This window comes from Dysidea avara, chromosome 1 (genome assembly GCF_963678975.1).
Source record: "Dysidea avara chromosome 1, odDysAvar1.4, whole genome shotgun sequence".
Lineage (NCBI taxonomy): Eukaryota > Metazoa > Porifera > Demospongiae > Dictyoceratida > Dysideidae > Dysidea > Dysidea avara.
Window position 1 is genome coordinate 39,179,557 of NC_089272.1, and position 12,859 is coordinate 39,192,415.

Sequence of the window (12,859 nt, forward strand, 5' to 3'; positions counted from 1 at the left end):
AATTAAATGTTCTAACTGTACAGTAGTAGTGTACATACATCTAGCGTGCTGTATAGCAGGGTTTTACTGTGCCTTATTTATCATGCATAGAAAGAATGTCATTTCTGTGAATCTAGCTCTTAGCAAAAATAAAATTCACTGAAAATTTTATGTTGATTATTAGATATGCATTGGAAGAGGATAGGGAAGCATTGTTAAGCTCTTGTACACATGGCTACCATGTTTATAAAGTCATTTTGGACTCGCAAGGAACTTAGTCATATTAGAGAAGTGGGGAATATGGCAACTCAACAGTACAGTGGGGCACTTACCACACACCATCTCAAAAGTTATGCAGTTTGCTCTCACTTATACTGTATGTACAGCTAACAGAGCTAGAAGACATAAAGCATGCATGAATCTAATTAATGTGGCTAGCCACTGTTTGCAAAATAAAGTCCTCACAGTAAAAACCCACAGTGTGTTACACAAACAAACTTTGCTGTGGAAAGGGTTGCATTCTTTTCAGGGGCAGTCATTGCAGCATGTAGTTTCCTAGACTGGTAGATCCTCACCAGTGCAATAATCATGATGATAATGTTTATCTAAGAAAGTGTGCATGTAAAACATACAATACGGTAGAGTATAACATGTGTATACATGCATGTATGCTACAGTCTTATTGTTTTATTTTGCAGATCTCAGATCATTATTGATACCAGTTAAGTACAAGCAATGGCTAAGGTCAATTGAACTTGTAACAATAATGAATTCACTGACATTAATTTCACTACAGAAATTTTGCTAGTTACCTGTATCGCAACTTTTTCATAGTAGCCATTTATAAAAGCTACACTATTATCATTATGTTGTCTTTTTGGATTAAAATATCATTGACTCTGTTGAATTTTGCAGACAATATACAGTACAAACCCCAAACCAACCTTGCAGGCTATTCCTGTCAGTCATTAATATTGGCAAATAGTTTTGTGTAACACTTTATTGTGTGTTTATACCACAAAACATTTAATTTGTAGTAAGCTAAATGCATGACTGCTCTATTAGAGTATCTTGATCACATGAGTCTTCCATAATGTGTTTTTGTGGTATAATTTTAATCCAAGCATCAAGGTGGTTTACTGTGCTTTGAGAGAAAACTTCACTTTAAAAGTTCGGAAGAAAAGTGTCACTGGTAATTTTCGAACATCATCCATAACTAGTCAATACTTTTCAATCTGCACAATATTTTAATTAATATTATGCTGTACTATACATATACAAGTAGAAGGAGAAATTAGAAATTTCAAGTTGGATTAGGGATCAAAGAATAAAACGTAGTGAAACAAAGGAGTAGCAAAAAGTAGTGAAACAAGAGAGGTTGTCTATACCTGCAAGTATACTAGTGGAAATTTAATCCCTAATTCAGTCTATAAACCATGACTGAATTAGGGATGAAATTTCCACTAGTATATCTGCAGGTATCTATAGGCAACCTCTCTTGTTTCACTACTTGTTTGCTTTTTCATTGTTTCACTACTTTTTTATTCTCGATCTCTTAATACATATTTTCCTTCTATGTATTTATTTTTAATAACATAGTTATGACTAATGAACCTGTACATAGCTACCACATCAAAAATAAGAATGGCACTAGGCAAGCCATAAAATTAATTTCACACCTCAACAATCAACTACTGAAAAGTGCAATGGCCATTATATTCAGCTATGTTCCACCCATTTCATAGTGATATGAATAAAGAGTAAAAAAGTGTCTCTGCAATCACATGGGAAAAGTAGGCGATAAGCATAATAGCTACCACCACAGCCATGGGAAGCCATAAAGCACTACCACAAATTGACACCTTGTGTAGTCAGTGGAAAGAACTGGGATACAAAGTAGGACAAAGGTAAGTATGTAATGCGTGCATTGTATGTACTGCTGTTAACGAGCAAGCACATCTTTGGATGAAGCAATGTCAAACAGTGATTCAGAAAAAAAATCAAACCCCATAGTTTTATGCATTGTCAAGTTATGCTTGTGTGATGGAATCAGATAGTTTGTTAGTAGAAAATCCAATTAAACAGAGAATTTTAACTTGTTGAAAAGATTTAGGGTTATTTTGAAGGCATTTGGGCTTGGTTATGCTAATATTGCCAAGCTGTTTTGGAGGCTGTTTTTTTTTGGGTGATTTTGAAGGGTAAGAACACCCAAAACATCATGATCCCTAATATACGGTACTACCATACTGTATGATTACAATCAAAGTAGTGAAATTGAATGCACCATGTGCAAGTTACATTATGCCTTTGATGATTTATGAAAGAATAAGAAACACAAAATAAAAGACACAAATTTTGAAGACATGCTAATTTAACAGATGAAGTGATCTATGTAGTTGAAAGTTGGCATGGAAGAGGTTTCATTCTTTACTGCAAAAAAAAAAAAAAAAAAAAAATATATATATATAATATATGTACTGTATATGGGCATGATTGAGATAATTATGGATGCATTAAAAATGTTTTGTTCTTTATTCCTGTATATACTAATCTAATCCAAAACAGCCAAGCTGTAAAAAAAGTGTGCGGCCCTCAGAAAGGCTATGGTGAAAAAAGATGTGAAATCCAAGGTGGCGGCCAAGAAATGGCTGTGATGGTAGGTTAATGGTAAAAATTTTAATAATGACAATTCAGGTAAATTTTGTGAAGCGGCACAAAAATTCACCTGAATTGTCGCTATTAAAATTTTTACCATTAACCTACCATCACAGCCATTTCTTGGCCGCCACCTTGGATTTCACATCTTTTTTCACCATAGCCTTTCTGAGGGCCGCACACTTTTTTTACAGCTTGGCTGTTTTGGATTAGATTTCATTTCTTTTTGTATTTGTATACCCCAAAGCCGGCCTATGGCCAGCTTTGGGACTTTTTTAACCTATGTTTTTTTTCTTTACTACAGGAAGAAGTAAAGATGAAGTAGATATACTTTAAATATTTTATCAGTAAATGTACAAATTATATATATAATACATATGTGACCGGATTTGCAAAAAGGGGCCTTCCACACACATCCAATTTGCCAACTTTGACAATTGATAACTTCAGATTGGAAAGAGCTATTGCCTTGAAATTTGGGCAGTGGTGATTTCTTTGCAGCTGAACTCTCCACATGATGGTTTCTTTGTAGCTGAACTCTCTATAAAGGCAATTTCTTCTAGCTGATCTCTCTACAGGGAGATTTGTTTGTAGCTGAACTATCTACAAGGTAACTTCTTCTAGCTGATCTCTCTACAGGGTGATTTGTTGGTAGCCGAATTCTGTACAGGCGATGTGTTTGCAGCTGAGCTCTTTACAAAATGGTTTCTTTGTAGCTGAACTCTCTACAAAGTAACTTCTTCTAACTGATCTTTCTACAGCGTGATTTGTTTGTAGCTGAACTATCTACAAGGTAACTTCTTCTAGCTGATCTTTCTACAGGGCAATTTGTTTTTGGCAGAATTTTCTACAGGGTGATTTCTTTGCAGCTGAACTCTCTACATGGTGGTTTCTTTGTAGCTGAACTCTCTACAAGGTAACTTCTTCTAGCTGATCTCTCTACAGGGTGGTTTCTTTGTAGCTGAACTCTCTAAAAGGTAACTTCTTCTAACTGATCTTTCTACAGGGCAATTTGTTTGTGGCTGTATTTTCTACAGGGTGATTTGTTTGCAGCTGAATTCTCTACATGGTGGTTTCTTTGTAGCTGAACTCTCTACTAAGTAATTTCTTCTAGCTGATCTCTCTACAGGGTGATTTGTTTGTAGCTGAATTCTGTACAGGTGATTTGTTTGCAGCTGAGCTCTTTACAGAATGGTTTCTTTGTAGCTGAACTCTCTACAAGGTAACTTCTTCTAACTGATCTTTCTACAGGGCAATTTGTTCGTGGCAGAATTTTCTACAGGGTGATTTCTTTGCAGCTGAACTCTCTACATGGTGGTTTCTTTGTAGCTGAACTCTCTACAAGGTAACTTCTTCTAGCTGATCTCTCTACAGGGTGGTTTCTTTGTAGCTGAACTCTCTAAAAGGTAACTTCTTCTAACTGATCTTTCTACAGGGCAATTTGTTTGTGGCTGTATTTTCTACAGGGTGATTTGTTTGCAGCTGAATTCTCTACATGGTGGTTTCTTTGTAGCTGAACTCTCTACTAAGTAATTTCTTCTAGCTGATCTCTCTACAGGGTGATTTGTTTGTAGCTGAATTCTGTACAGGTGATTTGTTTGCAGCTGAGCTCTTTACAGAATGGTTTCTTTGTAGCTGAACTCTCTACAAGGTAACTTCTTCTAACTGATCTTTCTACAGGGCAATTTGTTCGTGGCAGAATTTTATACAGGGTGATTTCTTTGCAGCTGAACTCTCTACATGGTGGTTTCTTTGTAGCTGAACTCTCTACAAGGTAACTTCTTCTAACTGATCTCTCTACAGGGTGATTTGTTTGTAGCTGAACGATCTACAAGGTAACTTCTTCTAGCTGATCTCTCTACAGGGAGATTTGTTTGTAGCTGAACTCTCTACAGGTGATTTGTTTGAAGCTGAACTCTCTAAATGATGGTTTCTTTGTAGCTGAACTCTCTACAAGTTAACTTCTTCTAGCTGATCTCTCTACATGGTGATTTGTTTGTAGCTGAATTCTGTATAGGTGATTTGTTTGCAGCTGAGCTCTTTAAATAATGGTTTCTTTGTAGCTGAACTCTCTCAAGGTAACTTCTTCTAGCTGATGTCTTTACAGGGTCACTAGTTTGTAGCTGAATTCTCTACATGGTGGTTTCTTTGTAACTGAACTCTCTACAAGGTAACTTTTTCTAGCTCATCTTTCTACAGGGTGATTTATTTGTAGCTGAATTCTTTACAGGTGATTTGTTTGCAGCTGAGCTCTTTAAAGAATGGTTTATTTGTAGCTGAACTCTCTACAAGGTACCTTCTTCTAGCTGATGTCTCTACAAGGTCACTAGTTTGTAGCTGAGCTCTCTACATGGTGGTTTTTTTTGTAACTGAACTCTCTACAAGGTGACCTCTTCTAGCTGATCTTTCTACAGTGTGATTTGTTTGAAACCGAACTCTCTACAAGGTAACTTCTTCTAGCTGATCTCTCTACAGGGAGATTTGTTTGTAGCTGAACTCTCTACATGATGGTTTCTTTGTAGCTGAACTCTCTACAAGGTAACTTCTTCTAGCTAATCTCTCTACAGGGAGATTTGTTTGTAGCTGAACTCTCTACATGATGGTTTCTTTGTAGCTGAACTCTTTGCAAGGTAACTTCTTCTATTGATCTCTCCACAGGGCGATTTGTTTGTAGCTCAACTCTCTACATGGTGGTTTCTTTGTAGCTGAACAATACAAGGTGATTTTTTCTAGCTGAACTATCTCTTTTCATAGTTGCATGAACTCCCTACAAGGTAACTTCTTCTAGCTGATCTCTCTACAGGGTGACTTTTGTGTAGCTGATCTCTATACAGGTTTCTTATTTTTAGCTGATCTCTTGAATTCTCTTCAGGGTGACTGCTCTATTAGGATGACTGCTCTATTAGAGTATCTCGATCTCGCACTTGCCGCACCAAGTTGGATTTCGTGTTATAACTCCGTGGCTTTAAGTCTTATTCTTCTACACCATTGATGAGCCTTTCTAAGATGATTACTCCATCTGTACAACGATTTTCAAAGCATTACCCTAAGCGGTTTATCTGGTAGGCGTGGCAAGCAGTCGTTTTTTTATTAGCTGATCTCGATTGCGTAATTGTTACACACTGTTGGTTTTTTCGTTGTATCTTCCTGGTTTTTAGCTCGATTTCTTTCAAACCACAAAAGGTTTGAGGTTCAATAGTTAACCTATTCACCCACCGATTTTCAGCTTCTTCCCATACGCGGTTTACCCTGTAGGCGTGACAACATATTGGTGTTATTTTTCGTGAATAATCGCTCATAACTCTTTGCCTGTTTATCGTATTCCAGCCAAAGTTGGTACCGAGATGCGCCTTTATATCCCCCTTCTGTGTGCCAAATTTCAAGGCAATCGGATAACGCGTTCGAGTTTTATAGCAGTTTTTGTAAGTGTGCGACAAGATAAAGAAAAATAAGAAGAAAAAAAAACCAAGAAACTGAGCCAATTTTTGAAGTCGCATATCTCGGGAACGCGCAAAGCGATTTCGCTCAAATTTGGAATGTGGAGTGCTGCAGTTAGAGGGAATGTCCACAGCAAAAATCGTCTTGTTTCATCAAGGAAGCACAGAGCTACGGAGGTACGAAAATTGCGTTTTCTTTCTTCCTGTCAATATACTCACGGGTGTTACGCGCCGGCTTCTTGGGCCGCACGACACACTACCGTGTATCTTGATCTAATCCAAAACAGCCAAGCTGTAAAAAAAGAGTGCAGCCCTGAGAAAGGCTATGGTGAAAAAAGATGTGTATTCCAAGGTGGGGGCCAAGAAATGGCTGTGATAGTAGGTTAATGGTAAAAATTTTATTAACAACAAATCAGGTGAATTTTGTGCCGCTTGGTTTAGGCACCAAATTCACCTGAATTGTTGTTATTAAAATTTTTACCATTAACCTACCATCACAGCCATTTCTTGGCTGCCACCTTGGATTTCACATCATTTTTCACCCTAGCCTTTCTCAGGGCCCACTCTTTTTTTACAGCTTGGCTGTTTTGGATTAGGTTTCACTTCTTTTTGTATTTGTATAACCTATCTTTTTTTCTTTACCACAGGAAGGAGAAAAGATGAAGCAGATGTTAAATACTTTAAATATTTCTGATTCTATCAGTAAATGTACCAATTATATATAATATATAATACATGTTTTTATTACAGAACTCACTACATGATGGTTTCTTTATAACTGAACACTCTACAAGGTGACTTCTTCTAGCTGATCTTTCTATATGCTGAATTGTTTGTAGCTGAACTATCTACAAGGTAACTTCTTCTAGCTGATCTCTCTACAGGGTGATTTGTTTGTATAGCTGAACTATCTACAAGGTAACTTCTTCAAGCTGTTCTCTCAACAGGGTGATTTGTTTGCAGCTGAACTCTTTACATGATGGTTTCTTTGTAGCTGAACTCTCTACACAGTGATTTCTTTGTAGCTGAACTCTCTACAAGGTGACTTCTTCTAGCTAACCCCTCTACAGGGTGATTTGTTTGTAGCTGAACTCTCTACAAGTGATTTATTTGCAGCTGAACTCTTTATGTAGTGGTTTCTTTGTAGCTGAACTCTCTACAAGGTGATCACTTCTAGCTGATCTCGCTATAGGGTGATTTGTTTCTAGCTGAACTCTCTACAGGTGATTTGTTTGCAGCTAAACTCTCTACATAGTGGCTTCTTTATAGCTGAACTCTCTACATGATGGTTTCTTTGTAGCTGAACTCTCTACAAGTTGAATTCTTCTAGCTGAACTCTCTACAGGGTGATATTTTTGTAGCTGAACTCTCTACATGATGGTTCCTTTGTAGCTGAACTCTCTACAAGGTGAACTTTTCTAGCTGAATTCTCTACAGGATAATTTGTTTGCAGCTGAACTCTCTGTATGATGGTGTCTTTGTAGCTGAACTCTCTACAAGGTAACTTCTTGTAGCTGATCTCTCTACAGGGTAACTTGTTTGTAGCTGAACTATCTGCAGGGTGATTTGTTTGCTCTCTACAAGGTGATCCTTCCAGCTGATCCCTCTACAGGGTGATTTGTTTGTAGCTGAATTCTTTACAGGGTGATTTGTTTGAGGCTGAACTCTCTACATGGCGGTTTCTTTGTAGCTGAGCTCTCTACAAGGTGACTTCTTCTAGCTGAACTCTCTACAGAGTGATTTGTTTGTAGCTCAACTCTCTACATGATGCTTTCTTTGTAGCTGAACTCTGTACAAGGTGACCTCTTCTAGCTGATCTCTCTACAGGGTGATTTGTTTCTAGCTGCATGAACTCTCTATAGGGTCATTCCATGCCAAATCAACAAAAAAAATCCTGACCCCTTTGGATTTTCATGAAATTTGGCATAGACAAGAAAAAAAGAAACTAAGAAAATTTCTCACACCAAAATTTGGCCGATTCTTTTGATCTCCCTTTAAGATATGACCACTCCACGTTTATTGCAAAATACTACACTGGTTTAATAAAATGGCCATAACTTTGTCAGTGATTATCACAAAACCTTTCTGTTTAGAGTTTTGGAATGCTTATTAAATTCTCTTTCAAGTGATATATAATTCATTATAATTACTAAAAGGAAAAGGTCAAACCACAAAAATGTGACTTTTTCCTTTGATCTTACTTTTTTCAAAAAGGATATTTCAATTACTTTCATTTTTTGTTCAAATATTCTTCTAATGCTCCTCTTTCATGACAGTAAGTTTGAAGTTGGGATGGCCAGTAGATCATAAGTTGTGGCTACATATGTAATTTTACATGCTACCGGGAGTATAAGTATGAACACTACTATAACAATACAAACTTTTAAATTAAATTATAGTATGGAATCTCATCAGAACATGGCCAAGTTGCAATACACATACAGTTGGAGGCATAGTATAGAAGTATCATAAGGTGATTAAACAGAAGTATCAATACTCACCATTGCTGAAGCTATACCAATTATACAATATCCCCTATTGCTATGTGTATCAATGCAGTTATGATAACAACATGATTTTGGTGCAAACACCATCAGGAGTCCATGATAGAGATTTTATGAACTCCTAATGCCATATACTTAGTAGCAAATTATCTTATGATACTGTAAGGTTTATAAGAGAAAGGTTAGACAGAATTGTGGAAACTTCACAATAGGCCTCTATTAAAATTATGAAGTTGGAGGGGTTTGATTTGGTACAATGACTGTATAGAAAGACCACCTTATAAGGGCCAACTATAAATTCTCCAAATGGGATATCTATACATTATTCTACCTTTCAAAAGCAGCCACCTGCTTGAAGGTGACTGGCCCAAGGCTTTAGATAGGTTCCAATGTAAATCATTCCTTATTCACCAATTCTCCACCACATATTTCCTCCACCAAACTTTTGTTATTATGTAGTGTCTGCTGACATGTACAGATGTCCAACAGAATAACAGCTGAAGAATTTGCGAATTTGGTGAATAAGGAATGATTTACTCTCCGATTTCATAATATTAATGTGAAGTTTTCACAATTTTGTCAAACCTTTCATAAGATAATTTGCTACTAAACCCTCTCATTATATGGCATCAGGAGTTCATAAAATCTCTATTATGGACTCCTGATGGTGTTTGTACCAAAATCATGTTGTTATCATAACTGCATCAATATACATAACAATAGAGGATATTGGTGTGTCTTCAACAATGGTGCGTATTGATACTTCTGTTTAATTAACTTATGATACTTCTATACTATGCCTCCAACTGTATGTGTATTGCAACTTGGCCACGTTCTGATGAGATTCCATACTATAATTTAATTTAAAAGTTTGTATTGTTATAGTAGTGTTCTTACTTATACTACTGGTAGCATGTAAAATTACATATGTAGCCACAGCTCATGATCTACTGGCCATCCCAACTTCAAACTTACTGTCATGAAAGAGGGGTATTAGAATAATATTTGAACAAAAAATGACAGTAATTGAAATATCCTATTTATTTTGAAAAAGTTAGATCAAAAGAAAAGTCACATTTCTGTGATTTGACCTTTTCCTTTGAGTAATTATAATGAATTATATATCACTTGAAAGAGAATTTAATAAGCAGTCCAAAACTCTAAACAGAAAGGTTTTGTGATAATCACTAACAAAGTTATGGCCGTTTTATTAAACCAGTGTAGTATTTTGCAATAAACGTGGAGTGGTCATATCATAGATAGTATACTATCTATGGTCATATCTTAAAGGGAGATCAAAAGAATCGGCCAAATTTTGGTGTGAGATAGTTTCTTAGTAGAGTCCATGTCTATGCCAAATTTCATGAAAATCCAAAGAGGTCAGGATTTTTTTTGTTGATTTGGTATGGAATGACCCTATAGGTGATTTGTTTGCAGCTGAACTCTCTACATGGTGGTTTCTTTGTAGCTGAACTCTCTACATGATGGTTTCTTTGTACCTGAACTCTCTACAAGGTAACTTCTTCTAGTCGATCCCTCTACAGGGCGATTTGTTTGTAGCTGAATTCTCTACAGGGTGATTTGTTTGCAGCTGAACTCTCTACATGGTGGTTTCTTTGTAGCTGAACTCTCTATACAAGGTGACTTCATCTAACTGAACTCTCTACAGGGTGATCTTTTCGTAGCTGAACTCTCTACAGGGTGATATGTTTGCAACTGAACTCTCTACATGATGGTTTCTTTATAGCTGAACTCTCTACAAGGTGACTTCTTCTAGCTGAACTCTCTACAGAGTAATTTGTTTGCAGCTGAACTCTCTACATGATGGTTTCTTTGTAGCTGAACTCTCTATAAGGTGACCTCTTCTATAGCTGAACTCTTTACATGGTGTCTAGTTTCTAACTGATCTCTCTATAGGGTGATTTATTTGCAGCTGAAATCTCTACAGGGTGATTTGCTTGTAGCTGAACTCCTTACATTGTGTCTAGTTTCTGGCCGAACTCTCTACAGGGTGATTTGTTTCTAGCTGATCTCTCTACAAGTTGATCTGTGTGTAGCTGATCTCTCTGCAAGTTGATTTGTTTGTAGTTGATCTCTCTACAGGGTAATTTGTTTGTAGCTGAACTGTCTATAAGGTGATATGTTTGTAGCTGATCTCTCTGCAGGTTGATTTGTTTTAGCTGAACTCTCTATAAGGTGATTTGTTTCTAGTTTATCTCTCTACAGGTTGATTTGTGTGTAGCTGATCTCTCTACAGGGTGATTTGTTTGTAGCTGACCTCTCTGCAGGTTGATTTGTTTCTAGCTGATCTCTCTACAAGTTGATTTGTTTGTTGCTGATCACTCTAAAGATTGATTTGTTTGTAGATGAACTCTCTGCAAAGTGTTTTGTTTGTAGCTGATCTCTCTACAGGATAATTTGTTTGTAGCTGAACTCTCTGCACAGTGATGTGTGTGTAGCTGAATTCTCTAGAGAGTGATTTAATTGTAGGTGAACTCTCTACAGGGTGCATGACTTGTTTATAGCTGAACTCTCTTCAGTGTGACTTGTAATGTTCTGAATCTCTACAGTGATATAATTGTAGCTTAATTCTCCACAGGGTGACTTGCTTCTTGCTGAACTGTCTATAAGATTAACTGTTTGCAGCTGAAGTCCCTACAGAATAACTTGTAATGTAATAGAATTCTATAATGGAGTAAATAAATTAGCTGAATGCTCTATTAGGGTGACTGTTCTATTAGAGTATCTCGATCTCGCATTTGCTACACGGAGTTGGCTTTCGAATCATAACTCAGTGGTTTGTAATCCAATTCTTCTATACTACTGCGAGGACTTTCTATGGAGATTATTCCAGCTATACACCGATTTTCAGCTCATTGCTCTTAGCGGTTTGCCTAGTAGGCGTAAAAACTAATACTTTTTTATTACTAAAAATCGATCGCGTAATTGTGACACAGGTTGGGTTTTGTGTCATATCTCCGTGTAGTCTGGCGCCGTCCGCCCCTTCGCAAAAAGTAAGGGTCTGGTGAAATACAAATACCTAATCATTTCAAAAGGAATTCAATTAGACAGTGCACGTAATGCTTGTTACGTCAGATGATTGCACTTCAATTCGAACAAAAGCATTGTGTTGCCAAGGCGATTTCTGTGTGAACGTCATTGGCATGCACTAATTGGCTAGCGCCGAATCTGGGCGCTAGAAATGATTTAGTATCTGTATTTCACCAGACCCTTACTTTATGCGAAGGGGCGGGCGGCGCCAGACTAATCTCCGTGGTCTTAATCTCGATTCCTTTCAAACCACCAAAAGGCACTCCTACGATGGTTACTCCATCTACATAGCAATTTTCAGCTCATTCCATGAAGCGGTTTACCCTGTAGGCGTGACAACAAATCGATCTTGTTTTATGCGAATAATCGGTCATAACGCCTGAACCATTCATCGGATTTGCACCACATTTGATGCTAGGATGCGCCTTTGGACTCCCTTTCTGTGTGCCAAATTTCAAGGCGATTGGAGCACGCGTTTGCGTTTTATAGCAATTTTTGCAAGTGTGCGAAAAGACGAAGAAAAAGAAAAAAAACGAAACTTTGTCCGCTCATATCTCGGAAATGGCTTGAGTGATTTCCTTCAAATTTGGAATGTAGACTCCCCTAGCTGGCGGGCAACTCTGCAGCAACTTTCGTTTTAATCGGATAAGCTATCACCGAGATACAAAAGTGTGAAAATGACGTTTTCTTTCTTCCTGTCAATATACTCACGGTGTGGAGCGCCGGATTCTTGGGCCGCACGACACACTATCGTGTGTCTTGATTTTCAGCTCACTGCTCTAAGCGGTTTGCCTGGTAGGCGTGAAAATTATTGGTATTTTTATTCACGAATCTCGATCGCGCAATTGTTACACACCTTCGGTTTCATGTCATATCTCCATGATCTTAATTTCGATTGTTTTCAAACCACCAAAAGGCACTCCTACCATGGATGCTCTATCCACAAACCGATTTTCAACTCATTCCATGAAGTGGTTTACCCTGTAGGCGTGACAACAAATCGATCTTGTTATACGCGAATAATCGACCATAACTCCTGAACCATTCACCAAATTTGCACCAAATGTGATACTCGAATTCTTCGTTGGACTCCTTTACGTGTGCTAAATTTCAAGGCAATCGGAATACGCGTTTGTATTTTATAGCAATTTTTCAAAGTGTGCGAAAATACGAAGAATAAGAAGAAAAAAAAAACAAAAAACCAAGAAATAAAAACGAACTTTTGGGCACTCA

At 37.3% G+C, this 12,859-nt stretch overlaps 1 protein-coding gene across 1 annotated transcript in view; it reads right to left on the minus strand.

The window, feature by feature from the left end:
• LOC136264144 (adhesion G protein-coupled receptor L3-like) overlaps positions 1-12,859 on the minus strand; it is a 212,297-nt gene that overhangs the window by 36,533 nt on the left and 162,905 nt on the right. Inside the window, exon 20 of the mRNA XM_066058857.1 lies at positions 478-584. Coding sequence (XP_065914929.1) covers positions 478-584 — 107 coding nt within the window. The remainder of the gene's footprint in view (positions 1-477; positions 585-12,859) is intronic.